The sequence below is a fragment of the Mustela erminea genome, chromosome 11, assembly GCF_009829155.1.
Source record: "Mustela erminea isolate mMusErm1 chromosome 11, mMusErm1.Pri, whole genome shotgun sequence".
Taxonomy (NCBI): domain Eukaryota; kingdom Metazoa; phylum Chordata; class Mammalia; order Carnivora; family Mustelidae; genus Mustela; species Mustela erminea.
In genome coordinates this window covers 97,380,290-97,403,572 of record NC_045624.1, presented here as the reverse complement: position 1 = coordinate 97,403,572, position 23,283 = coordinate 97,380,290, and the positions used below count along the sequence as shown (strand labels likewise).

General features: G+C 47.5%; 1 protein-coding gene across 2 annotated transcripts in view; it reads left to right on the top strand.

Moving 5' to 3' along the window:
• Positions 1–23,283, top strand: part of COBL (cordon-bleu WH2 repeat protein) — a 255,236-nt gene that overhangs the window by 178,588 nt on the left and 53,365 nt on the right. For both annotated transcript variants that reach the window (XM_032304816.1, XM_032304817.1), the window contains 2 exons: positions 10,302–10,473; positions 13,594–13,764. In XM_032304816.1, the coding sequence (XP_032160707.1) occupies positions 10,302–10,473; positions 13,594–13,764 (343 nt within the window). The remainder of the gene's footprint in view (positions 1–10,301; positions 10,474–13,593; positions 13,765–23,283) is intronic.

Below are 23,283 nucleotides of genomic sequence, written 5' to 3'. Positions count from 1 at the left end.
CCCTCTTTTGCAGTTAAAATGTATTTGACATATAACATGGTATAAATTTCAGGTGTACGTTGCTTTGGGGCATTTATGTACCATAATGATTGTCATTATAGCAAAAGTATTTGTATCGCATCACATAATCATCGTTGATTTTTTTAGTGCTGGGAACAATAAGCATCTGGTCTCTTAGAGCAGATACAATGCTTATGATACAGCATGGGGCTCTGTATTCACCGTACTGTGCATTAGATCTCCCAGATTTACTTACCACTGAGGCCAGGTTCAGCCCACATCATCTTTTTGTCCCCCACCTCCCAGGCCCTGATGACCATCACTTTACTCTCTTTTTCTTACAAGTTTGGCATTTTTAGATTCCACAGATAAGTGACAGCATACCGTATTTGTCTATCTCTGACTTACCTCACATACAGTGATGTCCTCAAGATTAATTAGTTTATGATGAACCCTTGAACAACGCGGGTTTGAACCACCGTGGATTTTTTTTTTTCCAATAAATACACTATCGTAAATGTGTTTTCTCTCGCTGGGGATTTTCTTAGTGACATGCTCTTTCCTCTAGCTTACTTTATTGTAAGAACACAGTGTGTGATGCACATAACATTCAAAATAAGTGGCCACCGAATGTTTATGTAACTGGCAAGGCTTCCTGTCAACTATGGGTTATTGGTAGTTAAGTTATGGGGAATCAGAAGTCCCATGCAGATTTCCAACAGTGCACGGGTCAGAGGGCCTAAGTCCCACCGTATTCAAGGGTCAACTGTACTTTTTTTTAACCCACTATTTAGCGTATTATATTATGTTGTTGCGAATGGCATCCAAATGATCAACAGACACTTGAAAAGATGCTCCACATCCCTTGGCATCAGGGAAATACAAATCAAACCCACCACCTCATACCAGTGAGAATGGATAAAATTAACAATGCAGGACACAACAGGTGTTTGTGAAGATGCGGAGGAAGGGGAGCCCTCGTGCAGTGTTGGTGGGAATGCACACTGGCGTAGCCACTCTAGAGAACAGTATGCAGGGTCCTCAGAAAATTAGAAAGACAATCACTGTATGCTCCAGCAATCCCACTTGTGAGTCTCTATGTGGAACCAGGGAAAACAGGATCGTGGACCCCACAGGGATGCCTGCACCCGCCCCCACCGTGTGTGTTGCAGCATAACATGTAGTGATGGATGCATTTCTCCTGGAGTTGGAAAGTGCTTGCTGACCCTGAACAGAGCTGTGGTTGGTTCTGCCGCCATGTGGGAGGGGTGTGGGGTGCAAGCAGGGGGCAGTCTAGGGGCAGCTGCAGTTGTCAGGTGACAGATGATGAGTGCTGGCAGTGGCATTGGAGAAGGACCACACATGGGAAGGGGGTGGGGTACTCCAGACCGAGTATCTCCCTGGACAACCCAGCAAGTGGAGCTGCCCTTTACCTGGGGCAGAGGAGACTGGCGGAGAGGCAGGTCAGGGGAAGAAAACCAAGCACACTTGGATTTTGACACAGGAAGATGCCTGTGTGCAGGTGCCTTTGTCAGTGAGCACTGAGGAGCCCAGGAGGGCAGCCCACCTTGACTGCAAGTCTGAGAATCTCTGCACGAAGCTGGCATTAAAGCCTGTGTAGCTGGAAGAAATCACCTTGAAGATATGCGGTGGTGAAGGGATGTGGTCTGTGGAGCAGCCCTGAATGCCCGGAGCAAAGGCTCCCTCAGTCCACACTGTCCGTGTGCTGTCCCATTTGACCCCGGTCGCTGCCCCGACTGGGTCTGCCACCTGCCCGCCCCATGAGGCTCCTCCACCCACTGTGTGGGGGCTGTGCTCCTTGGGGGCAGCTCCCACTTACGCTTCCTTCCCCCCGTGGATGTTCTCTGTCTTATCTCACCCAAGCTCTGTGACATCTGTCCATCCTGGTCACTTCCTGTTCCAGCTCTGCCTTCCAGAGCCTTCCATTTTATACCTGCTCCACGAAAGGTAGACTGTCTAAGGGTTATATATGATTTTACCCCTTTCTGTTTCTTGACATTCTCCTTGGGTAACTTCATCCATGCTTGGCTTCATGCCATCTCTATGCAAGTTTCTCTGTTGAACACCTCCAGCCTGTTCTCTCCCTAGATAGCACCGGAAGTCCCTATCCATTTTTCCAAAGTTGAGAGCTTCGCCTTCCATGTAAACCTGCTTCTCCACAGCTGTTCCCCCGTAGCAAGGAGCAACTCCATCATCTGCCCAGGGACCTCAGGCAGAAATCTGATCATTGCCCACAGCCCTTCCAATAAAACCAACCCCAAGGTCCTGTCTGTCTCGCTCACCTCTTACTCTCAGTGGCGAATGTAGTGTCTGACACATTAACAGCATTCGCAAAGTCATCAGATGAGTGTGCCTGTCCAAAAATACATATATATGTATTGCTTTAAACACATGGATGCTTCCGGTAACAACATTCACTCATTCGGTGAACATTTAGTAAGCATCCCAAATATTCAGGTTTTTTTTTTAATATTTTATTTATTTATTTGACAGAGAGTGCATAAGCAGAGGGAGAGGGAGGCTCCCCACTGAGCAAGGACCCTGATGTGAGATTCAATCCCAGAACCCTGGGATCATGACCTGAGCCAAAGGCAGATGCTTCACCAACTGAGCCACCCAGGCGTCCCAAGCATCCTAAATAGTTCTAAGGACAGTTCCAGGTACTAAGGACATAGCAGTGAATCAAAGCTGAGGTGCTTTTCTAAGCTATTCTGGTTCATAATCTTTGTGCTGCTCATCTTAAAAGTACCGGGGGATGGGGCACCTGGGTGGCTCAGTGGGTTAAAGCCCCTGCCTTCAGCTCAGGTCATGATCTCAGGGTCCTGGGATCGAGCCCCACATCAGGCTCTCTGCTCAGCAGGGAGCCTGCTTCCTCCTCTCTCTGCCTGCCTCTCTGCCTACTTGTAATCTCTGTCTGTCAAATAAATAAATAAAATCTTTAAAAAAAAAAAAAAAAGTACCGGGGGACTTGAAAGAAAATTATATGTGAATAATCATTCTGTTAAAGAGAAAGAGGTTAAAGTATAGGTTTAAGTTTTAATCCGGAGAACCTCATTATACTAAAGAATTGATGTCCTCGTGTCCCTAAATGATGAGAACACAGTAAATACCTACCTCGAATGGTAAAAGACATGTCTCTTTAAGTATGAATCCCCTTTTCTAGAAATTATTTAAGCAGTTCAGAGAGGAGGCTGTCTAGAATTCATCACTCTAGTCTTAGACTAGACTCTCTAGTCTTAGACTCAACCCTGACCCTCTGCAGGACACATCGGATCTACTGTTCAGTGGAGATGAGATCAGGTGCCCGTGGGGACAGACAGACAGGCAGGGTACCCTCCAGCAGCCCGCCCCAGGCATGAGTGGGTCCCCTGGGATCTGGATTCTGAGGAGTGAGATTGGAGGTAGTTGTATGGGAATAGAGTTGGCACCCCAGTAAATATTGACTAAATCTTTGCTGCTAATGTAAATATTATTTCCTTGAAGTCTGTAAGTACATCTACTAGAAAACTTCTGTTTAAACATGTTAAACTAAGAAAAGCTCCAGGAAAAAAAAAAAAGTTTGCCCATTAGGTCTCAACTCGATTACTGGTCTCAGAATCACCATTAATTGATGAATTGATGTTAACCACAAAGGAAGAAATCCAGGTATCAGAGCCAAAGCTCTATGCCTTTCAACATTCTTATCAGTGACTGGGTGGGAAGTAGAGGCAGGGTTTGAGAGCATAGGTGCTAGTGTAAGTGTCCCACCCCTTACCCAGAAGTGCCTCATGAAGGGCACAGCAAAAGAGGGACTCCTGAGAGCCCAGCACTAGGGCCCAAGATTGAAAAATGGACCAAAGCAGCATATAGATACTACCAGAAAAGTGGAAAGATTTGCCCTCCGTTTATTTGAATGAGAGCTGATGAGTTCATTACAAGCTCAGGATGAGTTACACATGACAAGCATTCTTAAAATGGGGAAAGCAATTTAGAACTGGTGTGTCCCTCCAATCTTACATGTTCCTTACCTCAGAAGTTACAGTAAAGGGACTTACGGAAAACTAAAAAGACAAGAAAGAAGAAATGCAAGAAAGGATAAAACTGAAAGGGTGTGCCAAGAAGTCTAATTTTTACTGGCCAAAACCAAACAATCTTAATGGAGTTAACTGAATTAATTCTGGCCCATGGATCCCATGGCTTACCAGACAGCATTTTAGAAATATATAGGGAACATATTTCCATTTCTTTGTGTCTTCTTCAATTTCTTTCATGAGTACTTTATAGTTTTCTGAGGACAGATTCCTTGCCTCTTTGGTTAGTTTTATTCCTAGGTATCTTATGGTTTTGGGTGCAATTATAAATGGGATTGACTCCTTAATTTCTCTTTATTCTGTCTTATTGTTGGTGTAAAGAAATGCAGCTGATTTCTGTGCATTGATTTTTATATCCTGACACTTTACTGAATTCCTGTACAAGTTCTAGCTGATTTGGAGTAGAATCTTTGGTGTTTTCCACATAAAGTCTCATATCATCTACAAAGAGTCTGCACTTCTTCTTTGCCGATTTGGATGCCTTTAATTTCTTTTTGTTGTCTGATTGCTGAGGCTAGGACTTCTAGTACTATGTTGAATAGCAGTGGTGATAATGGACATCCCTATCATGTTCCTGACCTTAGCAGAAAAGCTCTCTGTCTTTCTCCATTGAGAATGATATTCACTGTGGGTTTTTCATAGATGGCTTTGATGATACTGAGGTATGTACCCTCTATCCCTAAAGCAATCTACATATTTAATGCAATCCCTATCAAAATCCCATCCATTTTTTTCAAAGAAATGGAACAAATAATCCTAAAATTTATATGGAACCAGAAAAGACCTCAAATAGCCGGAGGAATTTGAAAAAGAAAGCCAAAGTTGGTGGCATCACAATTCCAGTCTTCAAGCTGTCATCATCAAGACAGTATGGTACTGGCACAAAAACAGACACATAGATCAATGGAACAGAATAGAAAGCCCAGAAATAGACTCTAAACTCTATGGTCAACTAATTTCAACAAAGCTGGAAAGAATGTCCAATGGAAAAAACACAGTCTCTTCAACAAATGGTGTTGGGAAAATTGGACAGCTACATGCAGAAAAATGAAACTGGACCATTTCCTTACACCACACACAAAAATAAACTCAAAATGAATGAAGGACCTCAGTGTGAGAAAGGAATCCATCAAAATTCTTGAGGAGAACACAGGCAGCAACCTCTTCAACCTCAGCCATAGCAACTTCTTCCTAGGAACATCGCCAAAGGCAAGGGAAGCAAAGGCAAAAATGAACTATTGACAGTTCATCAAGATCAAAAGCTTTTGTGCAGCAAAGGAAACAGTTAACAAAACCAAAAGACAACTGACAGAATGGGAGAAGGTATTCTCAAATGACATATCAGATAAAGGGCTAGTATCCAAAATCTATAAAGAACTTATCAAACTCAACACCCAAAGAACAAATAATCCAATCAAGAAATGGGCAGAGGACATGAACAGACATTTCTGCAAAGAAGACAACCAGATGGCCAACAGACATGAAAAAGTGCTCCACATCACTCGGCATCAGGGAAACACATATCAAAACCACAATGAGATACCACCTCACACCAGTCAGAATGGCTAAAATTAATAAGTCAGGGAATGACAGATGCTAGCGAGGATGCGGAGAAAGGGGAACCCTCCTACACTGTTGGTAGGAATGCAAGCAGGTACAACCACTCTGGAAAAAAGTATGGAGGTTCCTCAAAAAGTTGAAAATAGAGCTACCCTACAACCCACCGATTGCACTACTGGGTATTTACCCTAAAGATACAAATGTAGTGATCCGGAGGGGCATGTGCACCCCAATGTTTATAGCAGCAATGTCCACAATAGCCAAACTATAGAAAGAACCTAGATGTCCCTCAACAGATGAATGGATAAAGAAGATGTGATATATATACAGTGGAATACCATGCAGCCATCAAGAGAAATGAAATCTTGCCATTTGCGATGATGTGGATGGAACTAGAGGGTATTATGCTTAGCGAAATAAGTCAATCAGAGAAAGACATTTATCATATGATCTCCCTGATACCAGGAAGTCGAGAGGCAGCATGGGGGGTTTGGGGGGTAGGAAAGGACTAAATGAAACAAGATAGGATCAGGAGGGAGACAAACCATAAGAGACTCTTTTTTTTTTTTTTTCAGCGTAACAGTATTCAATGTTTTTGTACCACACCCAGTGCTCCATGCAATATGTACCTTCCCCAATACCCACCACCTGGTTCCTCCAACATCCCACCCCCCGCCCCTTCAAAACCCTCAGGTTGTTTTTCAGGGTCCATAGTCTCTCATGGTTCACCTCCCCTTCCAATTTCCCTCAGCTCCCTTCTCCTCTCCATCTCCCCATGTCCTCCGTGTTACTTGTTATGCTACACAAATAAGTGAAACCATATGACAATTGACTCTCTCTGCTTGACTTATTTCACTCAGCATAATCTCTTCTAGTCCCATCCAAAAGTTCAGTACAAAAGCTACAAAAGTTGAGTATTCATTCTTTCTGATAGAGGCATAATACTCCATAGTGTATATGGACCACATCTTCCCTATCCATTCGTCCGTCGAAGGGCATCTTGGTTCTTTCCACAGTTTGGCAACTGTGACCATTGCTGCTATAAACATTGGAGTACAGATGGCCCTTCTTTTCACTACATCTGTATCTTTGGGGTAAATACCCAGTAGTGTAATTGCAGGGTCATAGGGAAGCTCTATTTTTAATTTCTTGAGGAATCTCCACACTGTTCTCCAAAGTGGCTGCACCAACTTGGATTCCCACCAACAGTGTAAGAGGGTTCCCCTTTCTCCACATCCTCTCCAACACATGTTGCTTCTTGTCTTGCTAATTTTGGCCATTCTAACTGGTGTAAGGTGGTATCTCAATGTTAAACCATAAGAGACTCTTAATCTCACAAAACAAACTGAGAGTTGATGGGGGAAGGGGAGTAGGGAGAGGGTGGTTGGGTTATGAACACTAGGGAAGGTATGTGCTATGGTGAGTGCTGTGAAGTGTAAACCTGGCAATTCACAGACCTGTACCCCAGGGGCTAATAATACATTATATGTTAATTAAAATTTTAAAAATTTAAAAATATATATATAGGGAAATCGGCTGATAAAATGAGTGAGTCTCTCTGTCTCCTTTTGAAGCCCCACTAAAATGAATGCAAAGCATTAGCCCACTACAACAAAGAGAAGGCAAGAAGGAGCAGTAAGGGGTCAGTAGACACCGGGAACTAGGCTGCATGGACTGTGCCAAATTCCCAGCAAATCAGAAGCGGATGAGGGTTAACTTCTGGCTTGAGAGACCCAGCAGCAGGGAGCAGAGCCTGGTGAGGTGGGGACAGTGGGGTCCCTGTTCCTGTGCACACCCACGGGCAGAAGGAGCAGAGGACAGTGGATATGTATACGTGAAAGAGTAAGACCCCCGACCCACTGGCTACATGCAGCTAGAGGTGTGCCAGACCCCACAAGAGAAAGATCTGAGAGGCTGCCTCTAGGACCTGAGTCACATGGAGAGTCCTATGCACTGGGGGAAGAGAAAAGCAAATGCTGCCTACTGGACTGCCACTCTGCAACATCAGCTCCCTCCTCCTGGCAGGAGGCTGGAAAATCCCCCTGCATGCAAGAGAATCCTACAGATAATGGCATCTGGGCATCCCCCAGTGAGTTAACTGGATTTCTGCCCAGGCACCTGCAGGGAAACCCATTGGCATGTCAAAGAGACTCTGTCCCCAGAAATGCACAATTATAAGCAATCAGCCAAGGGTCACCAGAAACTGAAGAAAGGCCCTAATGTGACAGACAGAAGCTAAGACAGAGAGAGGAAGACGGGAACATGTAGGAAACAACAAAGCATAAAAACAAACAAATAAACAAGAACATCTTCAAAAATATATAAAAATGGCCTCCGAGAGAAAAGAGAAGATACTATATCCAGAAAAGAAGACATGGAACTTTTTAAAAAGTACATAACAGGAAGGAGCTCTTGGAAATTAAAAATATAGTCATGGAGTTTTAAAAATTCAAAAAGTTGGACAGTGAGGGGAAGGAAATTTCCAAGAAAGAGGAATTTTTTTTTTAATTAGGCAATAATATTCAAGAAAATTTTTAAAAACTGATTTCAAGCCCTCATTGTTCAATAATCAGAACCCAGGGAGGGACAGAGAAAACAGGGAAGAAGAAATCTGAAAGGAATGATGCTAGAACATTCCACAGATTTAAAGGATTTCTAGATTGCCCGCTTCCACAAATGCCCCAGACCATGGGTGGAGAGCACTTCAGCCCAGGGCATGCTGTCAGACATTTCAGGGTGCCAGGGGCAAGGGAGGGTCCTCAAACCTGGTAGATGAGAAGCAGACCACATGGAGAAGACGGAGCCAGCATCTATGACCAGCTGGTCAGCCTCACAGAATAGAAACAGTCTTCAGTTTTCAAGGTCTCCTAGGTTCACCTCATGTACATCTTACCTCAAAAAGCTGACACACACTGAGCCCACTATAAGAAGGAAGTCAATTTTTCAGAAGGCCTGGGATCCAGGAAACAAGGAGAAAAACAGCTGAATCAAGGAAAAGCCATTTCCAGGAAACCCAGGGAAAAAGTTGGAAAACAAATCACTTACCGAGTTCAGAGAAATCAAAATGATCCAGAAGGAAAATGTCAACATAGACAATTGTGTATGTAAAATGAGATTGTGTTAATTTAACGCAGTGCCATAATTTTTGGAAAGACTGAGGAATAACTCTGTGTGTGTGTATGTCTGTGTGTGTGTGTGTGTGTGTGTGTGTGTCTCAGCTAAACCACCTCTTCTGGAATAGAAGGCCAGTATCTAACACAGGGAAATCAGGAAATAGCAGAATAAGCTTATTATTTTTAAAAAACAGAGTAAACATCAAGAGAAAAAGAGTAAGAAGTGCTTTTCCTGGAGTGGGGGCAGTGGGGACCAGGAGCTTCTGGCTAGGGTCTGAGCTTTGTGGAGTGACTTGATTTTCCTGCTGGCCATGTTTTCCATGAAATACATTACAGAGTTATACAAGTATAGGAGGTGGTTGTTTTGTATTGGAGTAGGAGGGTGATTTTGAAATATGAGGTTATTTTTTGAAAGTACATGACTTTGAAAAGGAAGGGTTAAAAAGCAGGGATGCTTGGGGGGCTCAGTCAGTTAAGCGTCTGCCTTCAGCTGAGGCCATGATCCCAGGGGTCCTGGGATTGAGTCCCTCATCTGGCTGCTTGCTCAGCAGGGAGCCTGCTTCTCCCTCTGCCTGTCCTCCCCCTTCTTGTGCTTATTCTTGCTCTCAAATAAATAAAATCTTAAAAAAAAAAAAAAAAAAGGAAAAGGAAAGACCAGAAAAATGTATGCCAACTGTTAGTAGTTAGAATCCGAGTGTTAACAAAGTAACTTTTTTCTTTCTCTTGCTTATATGAATTTTAAATATTAATTTATTTTGCAATTAACATGTATTATTTAAAAGGAGACCCTCTACACATGCACATGCACACACAGGAAATGCCAGGCCCAAGGGATGAGAATGTCCTAATGTGGAGGGGAGGAGACTGCAGTATATGCAGCCTTTCGGAGCTGTAAATTCGTCACTGGCACGAGTCTTCGGTGGGAGCTTGATGTCCTGTAGGCTGACGCTGTGAGCCACAGGCTGGCAGACTTCACTGTAATTCCGGCCCATGGATGGCCCGTCTGTGGACAGGGACTAGTCCTGGCTGCTTGAGAACATGCAGGGGCAGGGGAGCAAGCAGGATTCTGGGCACAAGGAGCCCTGAGTGGGCCCCTTCTGCTCTCCCCCTGCGTTGACGCATGTCATGCTGGCCCTGGGCCAAATGTCCAGAAGGAATAGTTCTCTTTTGCATTTAATGAAGAGCAAAGGATCCCCTTTATTGTATTTATGCCTAGGGGAAGTTACTAAGTCCCTTGACGGGATTTCAGGCAATGTGGGGCGGAGCCCAAGCCTTGCTGGTGGCTCCGAGGGGTCTTAGGATGTCTGTGAGCCTCCTTGGGCCACTTCGGGGCCACTCCTTGGCCCCACGGCAAGCTGTCACACCAGGGCATCTGCTACTTGCCCTGGGACCCCAGAAGGAACCCAGCAATCTGCCAACGCTCCTTGGAGCACCAGGTCCCACAGGCCAGCTTCTCTGAGATGCGCACCCCACATGCACCCCAATCCCTGAAAGAGCCACCCTGACCCTGACCGTCGCCTCTCTCTGTGCTTCCCAGATGTCTCTAGGGTCCCAGGTTGACCTGCAGAGAAAGAAGAGGCGGGCACCAGCCCCTCCGACGCCGCAGCCCCCGACACCGCAGCCCCCAACGCAGCAGCCCCCAACGCCGCCGAGCCCCCTGGTGCCCCCTCGCACGCAGGACAGGGAGGAGAACAGGAAGAGCGCCACGGGTGAGTGCCCCGCGCTGCCGTCTGCACGCCTCTGAGCTTTGCCTTGCGTGGAATCCCAGCACTGCTCTTAACTCTCGCAGTCACGCCCGCCACAGCAGCATTAACTCGGAAGATACTTATGCCAAGGAAAGAAAGTCTGGAAAGAAGCACTTGAAAGTCCATTTAGTATCTTGCAGGCATATTTTCCGGGCATCGTGCAGGCACGGAGGTGGGGGGCAGGTGGAAGGGGTGGAGGATGGCAGAGGATGCTGGGAGGAGACGAGCGGTACCAGATGCGTGCGTGTGTGCCTGTGTGTGTCTCCCGGATGGAAGGATGAATGTCCTTAGGATGATGTCTGTGTGGGCTGTATCGAAAGCCCTCTAGTCCCCAGGAGGTTTCTAGATCAGCTGACAGTCATTCCCTAATTTCTTGACCACCCAGTTTGAAATCGACCTCCACTTTTCTATATGGAGAAGACACCCCGATATTTTGGGGAGCAACAAACAGAAAAGAAAGAGGATAGAACCATCCTGTCTGTGACCAGAGAGACCCATGAGATCATTAAATGCCACCTCCTTGTGTTCAGGTGGCGGAGAGAGAAGTGGCAGGGTCTCTAGATCCACGAGCCAGGAATGGTTCCTTTAGTTTTAAAACTAGTCAGTATCTGTTGTTCTGTTGATGTAGGAACAGAAGTGACTCTTGGGGACCGCGGTTTCCCGTGATGACAGGAGCATCAGCTCATTACAGAGGCCGTGCCCGATGCCACTTACCCCATAGGACACCCTCATGCTATGCCCGTGGGCCCCTGGCTGTGACCCCCAAAAGGAAGATTCCCAAGGATAAGTGCTTACATCATCAGTGTCTGAAACTCTAATACAAGCTGCTTGTCTGTGTGTCAGCCCTTTGTCCCCAAGTCAACACTTCCCCGTTCATGTCTCAGCATTTCACCGCCAGGGGAGCGATCATCCTAAGGAACAATAGTGTATGTTTCACGTCCGTTCATCCTCTTTGCCAGAGGAGAACACTACCAGACGGACAGAACCCAGGCTCAGCAGCTCCTCCAAATAAGCCACGTCATCTCCTTTCCATGACGAGACCCCGGTTCTCCCTCCCCAGCTCTCGCCCGCTCCTGTGGTAGACAGCCGACAGACAGCCTTCAGATTTACGGTTCCTGCTGCCAACTCTAAGACGTGTCCACTTTAGGTGGTAGTGTTCGGCCCTATGAGTCGTGCCAGCATCCAGGCCAGACAGCCCATTCCAGACCAAGGGAGGGCCTTCCCGTCAGCTGGGAAGGAGTGGGTGCCACCTCGTGTCCCCATGCTTGGAGGGCCTGGCCGAGGTGCAGGTGTTCGGGGGAGGGAGCGGGTATTTGGAAACTGAAGTCCACACAGACAAGTCCTAAGTCGCTAAGGAGCCCGTTACAGGGAGGAGGGACGGACAGTGGTGATTCACTGCTCGCCTCTCTTGTCCATCAGCTTTGGTTTGTGAAGATCGAGAAGGAAGCCAGGAGCTCCCCTCCAGCTGACAGTGACCTTGAATACTTGGTGAGGTCAGGAGGATGGTAGAAGTCTTGGTAACAATTTAAGGGAGACTTCCATCCCCATCAGCAACCCCCATGAAATAACAGTACGCTAGCAATACCGCAGGGGAATTTTTCACCAAAGTCTAGGCGTCACATTAACAGACACACATGTAACAAGTTTTCCTGTCCACACACCCCACACAAATGAACATCTTTCCATTCAGATACCTAGATACAAGAGGGCAAAAATGTTGGAACTTTCACTAAAATAGTATTGATTGGGTTCCTGGGCAAACAAAAACTAAACCTTCTGGTAGAGAGAAGCTTTTCCCGTACTCACCTCTTCTTCCCACATGCCTCGCCCTTGAGTGTGTCTTCCGCAGAGCAGCTGGTCATGCTTGTCCTGAGGGCTTGTGGCTTCTTTGCACTTGAGGTGACAAATGATGTCTAGCCATGGGGACATCACTATTCTCCCACATCTAGAGAACTGTAATCAAGAGAAGGAGGAAGTGGATAAAGAAATTGTATTTCTTAATATTTCTTTATTAATAATCCAATGGCGGGCATGAAGCACAGAATAAAGTGTTTTTAAAAGAAATCCTAGGAAGTGTGACTTATGGTACAAGTGATTTACATGCCTGCCTTCTATTAAGTCATTGGCCTTCAAAAATCTTCTTAACAGAAGAAAGTCATTTTTATAAAAGGGCAAGTGGATTCCCCAGATGTCAACAGCGCAAAGAGGGGGCTGCCCCAAGGGCTCCAGAGGTCAGATGGAGCAGAAGTGCCACCCCTAACTCTTTGTCCAAGTCGGGACCCTAAACAGTGGGACAGATTGCTGATATAAAATTGAGCTTAAAGAGGTAAGCTGATTCAGGGGCTACTTAATCCACAGTAGTTCACAGATACAAAAATAGCAAGAGGAAGCTAAAAAAAAAAAAAAAATACTAATCCCTAATAAGAACTTACACGTATAAAAGGGGTTCTTTCAATGCAACAGAGCTGCCGAGGGGCTTTTAAGAAGAATTTCAAGCCCGGCATTTGGGAGTGAGCGCCTGCCAGAAACACATCGTAAACAAGTAGGTTATTTCCACACCAGCTTGAGGAGAGGACAGTGTGTGCGTAAAGTGTTGCAGCATGAGCGAGGTGGGATTTGATGCTGAGGGACTTTGAATCTGGACCCCGGGTGTGGAAGGGTTTGTTGGCAGGTGTGTCTGAATCCGGTGTGCGGTGAGGCTGACTTTGATACCAGGTGTGGTTGGATTCAGTGCCCTGAGGCTGCGTTTGGTGCCCAGTGAGCCTCAGTTTGGTACCAAGTGCGGCTGGATTTGATACCGGGTGTGGCTGGATTTCGTGGCAGGTGTGGTCGAATTTGATGCATGGTGAGGTTGACTTTGGTACTGAGCGCTGTTCAATGTGGTGCCGAGTGTGGTCAGATCTGGCGCCGGGTGTGGCTGGATTCGGTGCCGGGTGTGGTTGGATTCGGTGCTGGGTGTGGTTGGATTTGGTGCCACGAGGTTATTTTTGATGCCCGGGTGAGTGATGGCCACGTGCCTTCCACAGGAGGGCAGAGAGTCTCTGGGTTTAACCTTCTGAAGTCACCCCCGTTGATTCCATGTAGGTGTTGGACGGCAGGTGCCACAAAAACCTCCCAGAGGCTCTGCTCGGGGGCCCCCCCAGTTAGTGCTCCCCCCACCCCCGCCCTACCCTCCTCCCGACACAGACATGGCGGAGCCTCTCAGCTTTCCCGAGGAGAGTGCTGGTTCCGAGGCCTCGGACATGAGACCCACACGTACGTGCCTCTTGTTCTTTCCCATACATGTCGACTTCCCGTCTCTCTGCTCACCTGTGTCAGGGCTGGGTTTCCAGACTTTCCGTTGTTGCCTTGGGGTGTTTGTGACGTTCTGCTCCAGCCTTCCTTTCTAAATGCCCAAAGCGGTGTGTCCGATTTCACAGTGAATGCGTTTGGAATGCCTTGCAGGTGCTCGTAAAGAATGACTTAACGCATTAATCATTCACCCCGAGGTCAGACCCCGGCCACAGTCGCACTGTGTGGGTGAAGACAGTCAGCTAGCAGCTGCTGTCTCTCAAGTTAGAACTCACCTCAGAACGTCTGCAGATAGCGAGAGCCTACTCAGCTCTTGTGGGAACTCAGCAATTATGGGATTTTGTTGGTGAGCTCACTCCGGCAAGCCGCGAGGGCAGAGGAGAGCCGTGTTCGAGACCGGGGGGTACTTATGAATGAGGACCTTTGAATTGTAAGGTCAGCGACCAAGCAGTAGGAGTGCTATCCTGCAGAAAGGGAAACTGAGGCAGCAGAAAGGGAAACTGCTTGAGTTCCTTCTAGCAATAGCCAGAATTAAAGTCTCATTGTTTTCTACTTCTTGTCACATCCTGGCTGAGACCAGGCTGTCTTTGTTGTCTCCTGAGATTTCTTTCTAACCTCCAGAAATACTGTGCACAGCACTCCTGCTCCTGGGGGGTAATCATTTCGTATATTTAACCATATGTATTCTGATGGCACCATCGTCATGAGAAGTTCCTGATCACCCCTTTGAGGATGGCTCAGCGACACTTCATTGTAAAGGGACACAGTCCTGGACCACAGGACCTGTGAATCCTGGGGGGATCCAGTGGGGGAGGAGGGGCTGAGGGAAAAGAGCAGAGCTGAATGGTAGTTAGGGGATGGTGGCAAGATCAGCAGATCGTGAAACCTACATGGGTGGGACATCTAGGCCTCGCACATTTGCCCACACCTGAACTGATGCTGACCTGCCGATCCCCACTTCCTCCTGGGCCGCCTTGCACTTGGGGGCACCGCCGGTGTGTGGCGTCGGCTGGGGAGACCAGCAGGCGAGATCTGGGAGGGCTGTTTCCAAAGGCCAGCATCAGGTTTGGCGAGGACAGCTTCCTCCTGCTTCCCTACAGTGCTGTGAAGTCATTTCCCACCCCTCCGTCGGAGAGAATGGAACCGGGCAACAGACAAAGGATGGGGCTCCCCATCTTCTTGCTTCATGGTCCCATCCCCCACCCTCCCTGGGTCCATGGCATTCTCCCCACACATTCATTGCCCCAGACACATGTCATCAGACTCCCCTTAGCCCTCTGGTCGTAACCCCCTCCCCTTCTCTCCCTTTCTTGTTCCCAGGAACCAGTGAGGAAAAACAGGAGGAATGGGGGGAGGGGGGCCCCTGTGAGGTATTAGAGCCAGGCCATGCCAGAGGGGGTGGGTCTCCTCCAAGGGTCCCCCTTCTGCTGCTCCCACTTCCTGACTGCTCCTGCCCCAGAACTGAACTCCTCCAGCCCAGAGCTTCTCTCTCCCCCAATGCACAGAACTTTCCTGACCATTTTTGGCGGCACTGAAAACCAGGAACTCCTGCCCAACCAGGTAGAAAGCAACCTGCCTTCTTTGCCTCTGGACTTAAGAGCAGTGAAGGAAAACAAACCCTTTGTTGTCATCTGTCTTATTTTTTCACAAAATGTTGAAATCTGGGCATCCCTTCCACCTGTCGCAAGGGAGCTATGAGCTGTTGGCGCCCAGCTGCTGGATGTGAATCTGGGGCCCTTGACTCCCCTTCCCGTTGGACTTGTGGCGATCCATAGCTGTGTGGAAGGAAGCTCCATGGAGACATCTGTGTGGCAGCCGCACGCTCTCGCCCATCTCCTCCTGAGTTCGGGGTTAGGCCTGCGTTCCTTGTATGAGAAATGCTGTGCTTCAGGGGGAGATGGGCCCTGAGTACCGGCGAGGGCTGGGTGGTCCACAAGGCATGTCACACATGACATCTTGCTCAGTCCCCACTACAGCGTGGGGTGTAGGTTCTGTCACTGGGAGAAACTGAGTCAGAAGGACACCACTGGCCCAGGGTCTCACTGCAGACTAGGTTTAGCAGGAATTCTCAATAGGGTATCTTGACCCTCGGTCTCTGCTCCGTCTACCCCCCCCCCAAGTTTTCCCAACCATTCCAGAAACTCCCAGGGAACATCTTTGGCTTCGCACATTCTTTGTTACTTCTACAACAGGTGGTATAGTCCACTCAGGTTGTTAAAAACAGGAAACATGCATTTTGTTCCAGGCCATGAGCCTGGAAAAGCTGACAGGGGCTGCTCTGTACACAGATGGGAGGAGATGCCAGAAGACATGAAATGGGTCGGACACGGCACCACCCTTCCCTCTGATGTCTCTCCAGAACTTTTGGTTCTGGCCATTCCCCCGCCCTGACCCTGACCCTGACCTCCGTAGGATCTTGGTTCAGCCCCCATTCTCATACTTTGCCGGTACAACCCCCTTCACTGGTGCCAACATTCCCTTCCACCGCCGGCCGTCCCCAGCTGACCGGAGAGCTCGCGGGGTGTCAGGCCCCGAGCCCAAGCGCGGATGCTTCATTTTCCATCTTTAGGCCGAACATGTTACCTATACTTGACATATGGCCGTGAAAACCACGTTCACCTACAACAAAGCCAAACGGAGAAGGCCAGGTTCAAGATCAGTGTCACATTTATCTGTGACCCCCACAGTCTTTGTGAACCATCGAATGGTTTGTGGGCAGAATAGATGCAGGGACCACCTGCTAATATGTGTGTCTGACTGAGGAGACCCCTGTAGGCAGCCCGTGCCCCAGCTCCCCCTGGGTAGACCGAGCCTGGCCATCAGAAGGATGTGATCTCTGTGTGCTCTAGCCACACACCCCGCCAGGGTCTCAGGAACCCTTCCTGCCACGCCTCCAGTCCAGACTCGGCCCCGTCCGGGTGTTTACTCTCTGCCCCCCACACTGTATCACACACATTGGTTTAAGCAACTTGGAGGCCTCGCCAGTCTTACTCATATCTGTTCCGTTGGCCAACAGGATGCCTGACACACAGCATAGCCTCAGTGGCAGAATACACCAGAATACGTGTTAAGTATCAGTTAAAATGATACGCACTCCTCCGTTCAGCTTCATCGAACTGAGACGCTTTCCAGGCTAAAGAGCATCCAGCACTGGCTCAGCTCTGTCTACGGGATACTCTCCACAGAGTCAGCCACGAACCCCATAGTGGTCGTACTCGAGAAAGACATGAGGATCTCAGTAACTCTCAGCATCCCAGCGTCCTCTTCTTTCTTACTTGTTTCCTGCTCTGGCCTACCCACTAGGATGCCTTCAGTGTGGTGGTGACTATGAGAGTGGCTCCCAGTGGTCCCCGCCTCCTGTGTTCACGCCCTTGTGTAATCCTCTCCCCGTGAACATGGACCGGATTTAGTGACGAACACCAATGAACAGAATATGGCAGAAGCCATGGGATGTCATTTGTCACTTCTGAGATTGGGTTAAAAGATTGTGGCTTCCATCTTGGATTCCCTCTCCTCACTCTGAGGAAAGCCAGCTGCTTTCAGAGAGCTGCTCTCTGGGGAGATCCACAAGGCAAAGAGCTAAGGGGGTCTCTAGCCACCAGCCAGTGAGGGACTGAGATTTTCAGCCCACTGAGCATGAGATCGAGTCCCGCCAACTCCCACTGGAGTGAGCCTGGAAGCAGATGTTCCCTCAGCAAATTGCACAGTTGAGACCACAGCCCAGGGGAACCCTGGCTGCAGCCGTGTGAGAGACCTAGACTCAGACGCAGCCGGCCCAGCCCACAGAAACTGTGACATAATTCACACTTACTGTCTTAAGCCTCTGCATCTTGAGGTAATGTGATCTGTAGCAACAGATCACCAGCACAAGCTGAATGTAAGAGAAACCCCTCTCAAGCCCATCTCCACAGTTGGGGCACCCCTTATCTCCTAGAACTGGAGTCCCAAGTGAGACACACTTCAGCAAAACCTAACATAGTCACCAGGGACTGAGGCTTTTTCAGTGTTTTCTCTACATCATCTTGGGCGTCAACCCCCTCCTCAGGCTGGTACTAAGAGGGCTTTTCAGAGGAGGAAGACAGACGATCTCTTCTAATGGTTGCATGTTGAACTTTCCTAGATGCCCCCCACCGCAGTTTCTGTTCTGTGTCACTGACCACTGCCGAGTAATACACTGCCCCAGTGTCTGGTGAGAACGGAGTCCCCCAAGGTGATGGGAGCCCACCCCGACAGTTGGGAACAGGATCAACTTCCTCCGGCGTGTGGACATCCCTGGCCAATGACAGAGCTCTGTGAACTGGAAATGTCTAGAGTCTAGGACGTGTGAACAGCCCATGGCATCCCCTACGATACTCGGGTCACAACCCCGGGTTTAGTTGTGTTCTGGAGCTCGTCGGGCATGTTGTAAGTGGATACGGAGAGAGGACCATGAACCAGTGGGGAAGATGAAGTAGACAGAACACAGTCTTTTCCAAGTTAGCTGGGGGGCAGTGTGATGTGTGAGTTCCCAGAGCTTGTGGACTTGCTGTCACCCCCCCCCCCCAGGGCAGAAGTGGGACTCCTCTGCCCCGGGTCCCACTGTCAGCTCTTCCTGGCCTGTGAGAGTCTGAGGTGGTACCTGTGGGATGGCCTGTGGAGTCTGAAGTGGTGCATACTTATTGCACATGTAGGAGGAAAATGCCTGAACTGTGTCAGGTCTCAGAACCTTATGGCACAAAGTTCACCACGAGTATAATCATAGTGACAGTGGAATAGGGCTCCCCGGGTCTGTGTTCTGAACCCCATTTGTTTCATACGAATAAACTTCCTACTAACCTTCCCACATCTAATCATGTACTAGGCGCTTCGGGTGCATGGCTGAGCCAGTATACTTGTGCATGTAGAGTTTTTATTCCCGGCAACTTTCTGATCAGCGTGCTTTCTGCTGACATTGGATTTCAGGGGTGCCTTCCTTGTGAATGAGCACGATGGACTCTGTGTCACTAGTTGCACTGAGCTGTGTGTTCCCAAGATCTGCAGAGCTGGTTTTGACTGTGCCTCTAACAAGTCACGCCTTACATATTCCAGCGAGAAGACCCTGGAGATGTAAAGATCACTGCGTATAGAGTTCAAATTACAGATCCCTGGTGGCCTTTACATTTTACAGTTAAACAGTTCAACGACTGTCCTTTTATTAGACAGTTTCCAGTGATGGGCTCCAGTAAACCAATCTTCCCTTGAATATACATCGCTGGGGTGATTCGCAAAAAAAAGATTTTGAAGGCATTCAGGAAAAATGGGTCCCTGTCCTCTGATCTAACTGACCTGTCTGGTCACAGCACCAACTAACAACACCGTGGAGGTTTCTAGGTAGTTGGTTTTCAATCTGTGATTAAGTAGCCTGTACTGAAGAATTTTAAGGAAATTCTAAAATAAGGAAGTAAAAGAGAAATTAGCTAGCCATTTTCAATTAGAAATGGTACTCTGAGGTTGCTTCATACAAAATTCATAATGATCATAATTCATATTTTAGGCAGAGTGACTCAGCAGGAGGACTGAGAATGTAGGAGTACGTTGGGCACAGCTCTGTGGTTTATGGCCAGTGGCTGTAATCAAATCCCCACACTCTGGGCCAGAGGCTTGCTACCGGCTCTGGCTCTATGACCAGCCGTGAATTTGCCTGAGCGCAGAGCAGAAAGCAGGAAAAGATAGGCGAGATTTTGCCGACGCCCCTCCATGGAGACCAGTCCTCTGTTGACAGTCACCCAACATTGGACTCTAAAATCCAAACCCAAATTAGACACTTTGCCTATCTCAAAACAAAGCAGTTAATCGTCAAGCTGGTGACACAAAGACAATTCTGGGAGTCTTGTTTGTAAGGAAGGCACCCTTGAAGCTTGGCAGGTGTGTGGACTTCAGAGCGAGCCTAGGGAAGCACTCTTGCCCTGGTTTGGTGTTTGTTTGCCACTTTCCTTCCCGGGGCAGGAGAGCCGGCCGCGCAGCCGCTCCCGCTGCCATGGGAAAGGCGAGCGTCCAGGAAAACAGGAAGTGGGTAGTGAGCAAATAGAAGGAAACTGGTGATTGTGGGAGCAGAGCCTGTCCCTACTCAGAAGTGCGTTGGAAAAAAAGAACAGGATCTTGAGCCCGTTGTTATTGTACCTTGAAAACCATGAAATCCACCCAACAGAAGCTGAAGCCTGACCGCTACTTAGAAGCAAAGCAGTGAGAATCACGATAGGGCTAGGAGTAGCATTTTTAAAACTCCCCTGCACTTCTTCCCTTTGCCAATTATTTCCCAGCACTTTATTTACAAGCTGCCGTGTCCCTGACCCAAGACAGAACTGAAGAAGTTAGTGGTAAGTCAGTGCAACAGGTGCGGGCTGCACCCGGCTCACACCAGCTCCGGAGGACGACAGACTGCTGACATCTCGGGAACTTTGCAAGGCAATCGCTCAACAGGACTATTAGTAAAAAGTCAATTATGTAAGCTAAAAAGTAAAACAAAAAAATAGAGCAAATATTGAAAATCACTTCTCATGATTTTACGACATTACTATTTTGGGGTTTTTGAGGTTATATACTTTTGTGATTCAAGAACTTTGTGATAGTGAAACTATAATAGTGCTACCGTACATCCCTTTCCCAATGCTACATTCAGCGACTGGCGTCCATAGCAAGAAATCAGTCATAGAGGGTTAAGGGAGCTGAGGGTTATAGAGAAGTTACAGCCGACAGGGGCGCCTGGGTGGTTCAGTCTTTTAAGCCTTCGACGCTTGATTTTGGCTCAGATCATGATCTCGGTGTTGTGGGTTCAAGCCCCACTTCACTCTGGGCACTCAGCTGAGTCTGCTTGTCCCTTTCCCTCAGCTCCTCCCCCCACTCTCCCTCTTTCTCATAAATAAGTAAAATCTTCAAAATAAATAATTAGCTCCCACTGTTTAAAAAAAAAGAATTTACAGCAAAGAGTATCTCATATTTCATTATCACTTGTAAATGCTGTGCTATCCATGCTTTAGATCAGTAAAACTTTAGCCATCAGTCTATTGAGGGATCGGTCTATTTACCCCTTTTATTTTTTCCCAAGAGCTGGTTCCTAATCCTTTACCAACCTCCCCCTGCAAAGGAAGAACAAATAGAAGTAGGGATGCCAGCAGCAGATTCATCTCTGGTTTTCATAAGCTGTTTGCCAAGCCCCGTACTGGCCCAAGAATTTCAGCGGGGGTCTTTGTCTCCTGAAACTTCAACTTGTAACATGAAGTCAGGTTAGGGAGGAAACCCCCCCCCCACTTTTTTTTTTACATCAACAGATCTGAGGACTTTTTTTCTGAATTCATCCAATTTAAGTTCTCTGCAGAAGTAAGGAATAGACAGCTTGATTTTTCAGGATTGTTGTTAAATATCATTATTAGTTCAAGAGTGAATAGAATAGAAACAAAGCATTCGCTGGCCTACACTGGTCTTCTAGATTATTGTTTTAGGATTTGTCTGAGATGGTGTGAATTCAGACACAGCCCTTCTTTATCTTAAGTCCTATCCCTTTAAGACCTTCACAGGCTTAAGCTACTTGCATGGAATGGCCCTTTTTCTCTGATGGGTCAGCCTCCCACTGAGAAGCCTCCTGAAAGAAGTTTTCTCCTGCAGAACAGTAGATCTCAACAGGCATATGCGGGTGCCTGCGGTCTTTCTCCCAACTCTGCAAATCAATCTGTATTTTCTCAGTGGATGCCTGAGCCCTGCTCAGGAACGACATTATCAAGGCTGGGATGGATTGGTCTGCCATGGAGGGCGTCATGAAACAATATTACCGATTCTCCCCTGGAGCTCCGGGAGTAACTTGGACTTTCTGCCAAATAGTGACAAAAGGCTTTTGCCTACCAGCTGCCCGGCCTCTCTACCCACAAGGTCTAAGGTTGTAGCAAATCGGAATAATTGTATTTGACAGCCTAAGAGACAACAGTGGTTTCTGTGATGCTTATGATCTAGCTTTTCCTAGGGACAGAGCTGTGTCTGTTGGATCAGTAGACCATTCTGTCAGCTGACATCCACAAAGGCTAGGAGGAACCAGAAGAAAAAAGAATCACACGAAGTGGCCGATACTTGACTTTCTACGCAGCGTTCAGTCTCCAGGGGCTGGAAGGGGAATGATGATGGCCATGTTTACTTTGCCAAAGTTTGCCTTCATATGTTGCCATTTATTTTCCCCACAGTTTATTGCTGTGCTTCATTCCCTACCCATGCCAAGCGCTTCTGACGGATGGCCCTTCCTGGAGCTCCGCACCTCTGACTTTCCCCGTGCCTCCGCTCACCTGACTTCCGTTCTCCTGTTCTTCTACCTGTCAGCGTAAAAGGGCTCCTTTGTACCCCTGCAGTCTACTTTCTCTAGAATTTACATATATGTGCATAAACAACAGAGATTGTGTGACCGAAGTTCAAACTCCCTCACGGGGGTAAAGCCTTTTCTGTGCAGATTCTAGGTTGAGGACCTTGACCTATCCGAAATGACCCTTTCACAGGTTCTTGGGTATGTTTCTGTTAAGGGTCTTGCTTTATTCTGATTCATTATTACATTAATACATTATTACTTTGTATTTTCTTTATTTGATACTCGGTTGCAGAATACCTTCTCCATTTAAAGTAGATTGACCACGAGTGACCATGTGGTCAATTTAGATACACCTGAAATATTCTGCCTACCTGGTGAAATTTAAGTGCCTAGAATACGTGAACTACACATATCATGTGTAGGAACTCACAACTCGTACACACACACACACATACACACACACATGTACACACACATTCACACATACATACATACATTCAGGGATACATAGGACCCAACTTTTTTAAGTGTTTTTCAGATCTTCTCTTCCTCTGTTCTCTGCCATGTAGACAGTTTACAAAAAGAAAACAGCGGAAGGAGGTTGTGTCTCACTTCATCTGATAATTATCCATTCAGTCCTTCACCCCTGTTTACTCAGCAATTGCTGAGAACTTGTTTGATACTGGGCACTGTGCCAACATTGGGGACTGTTATGTGCAGAACGCGTGGCCTCTGCCCTTGGATTTTACTTACCTGTGGCTCCCCACGCACATGAAAAGAAGTAATGATGATTCTGTTGGGTGAACCCTAGTCTGGAAGTTTGCCCAAGTGGTAAAGACGCTCTCGGGTATGACGACCATGTCCACATGGGCGTGCTGCCTCCCTTTCTGGAGCACGAGATCCCTTTCTCATCTTGGGAAAACCCAGCTTGTTATCGAGAACGAGTTACCTCGGCCGTCCTCCGAGAGACAGTGCAGGTGGAAGAAATCATGTTAAGGTTCAGGATTTATGAAGAATGACTTGCTTGCTTTGGTTAACTTTGGTCATTGTGCAGATATGCAATCGAACGAGAGAGGTTTATCGTGATTCTCTCCAGAAGATTTTTTTTAATGTTATTGCTCAAAGTAAGACAAAAATATCAGTGAGTGTTTTTTACTTGTATGTCTGTTGTCTGGTTGATC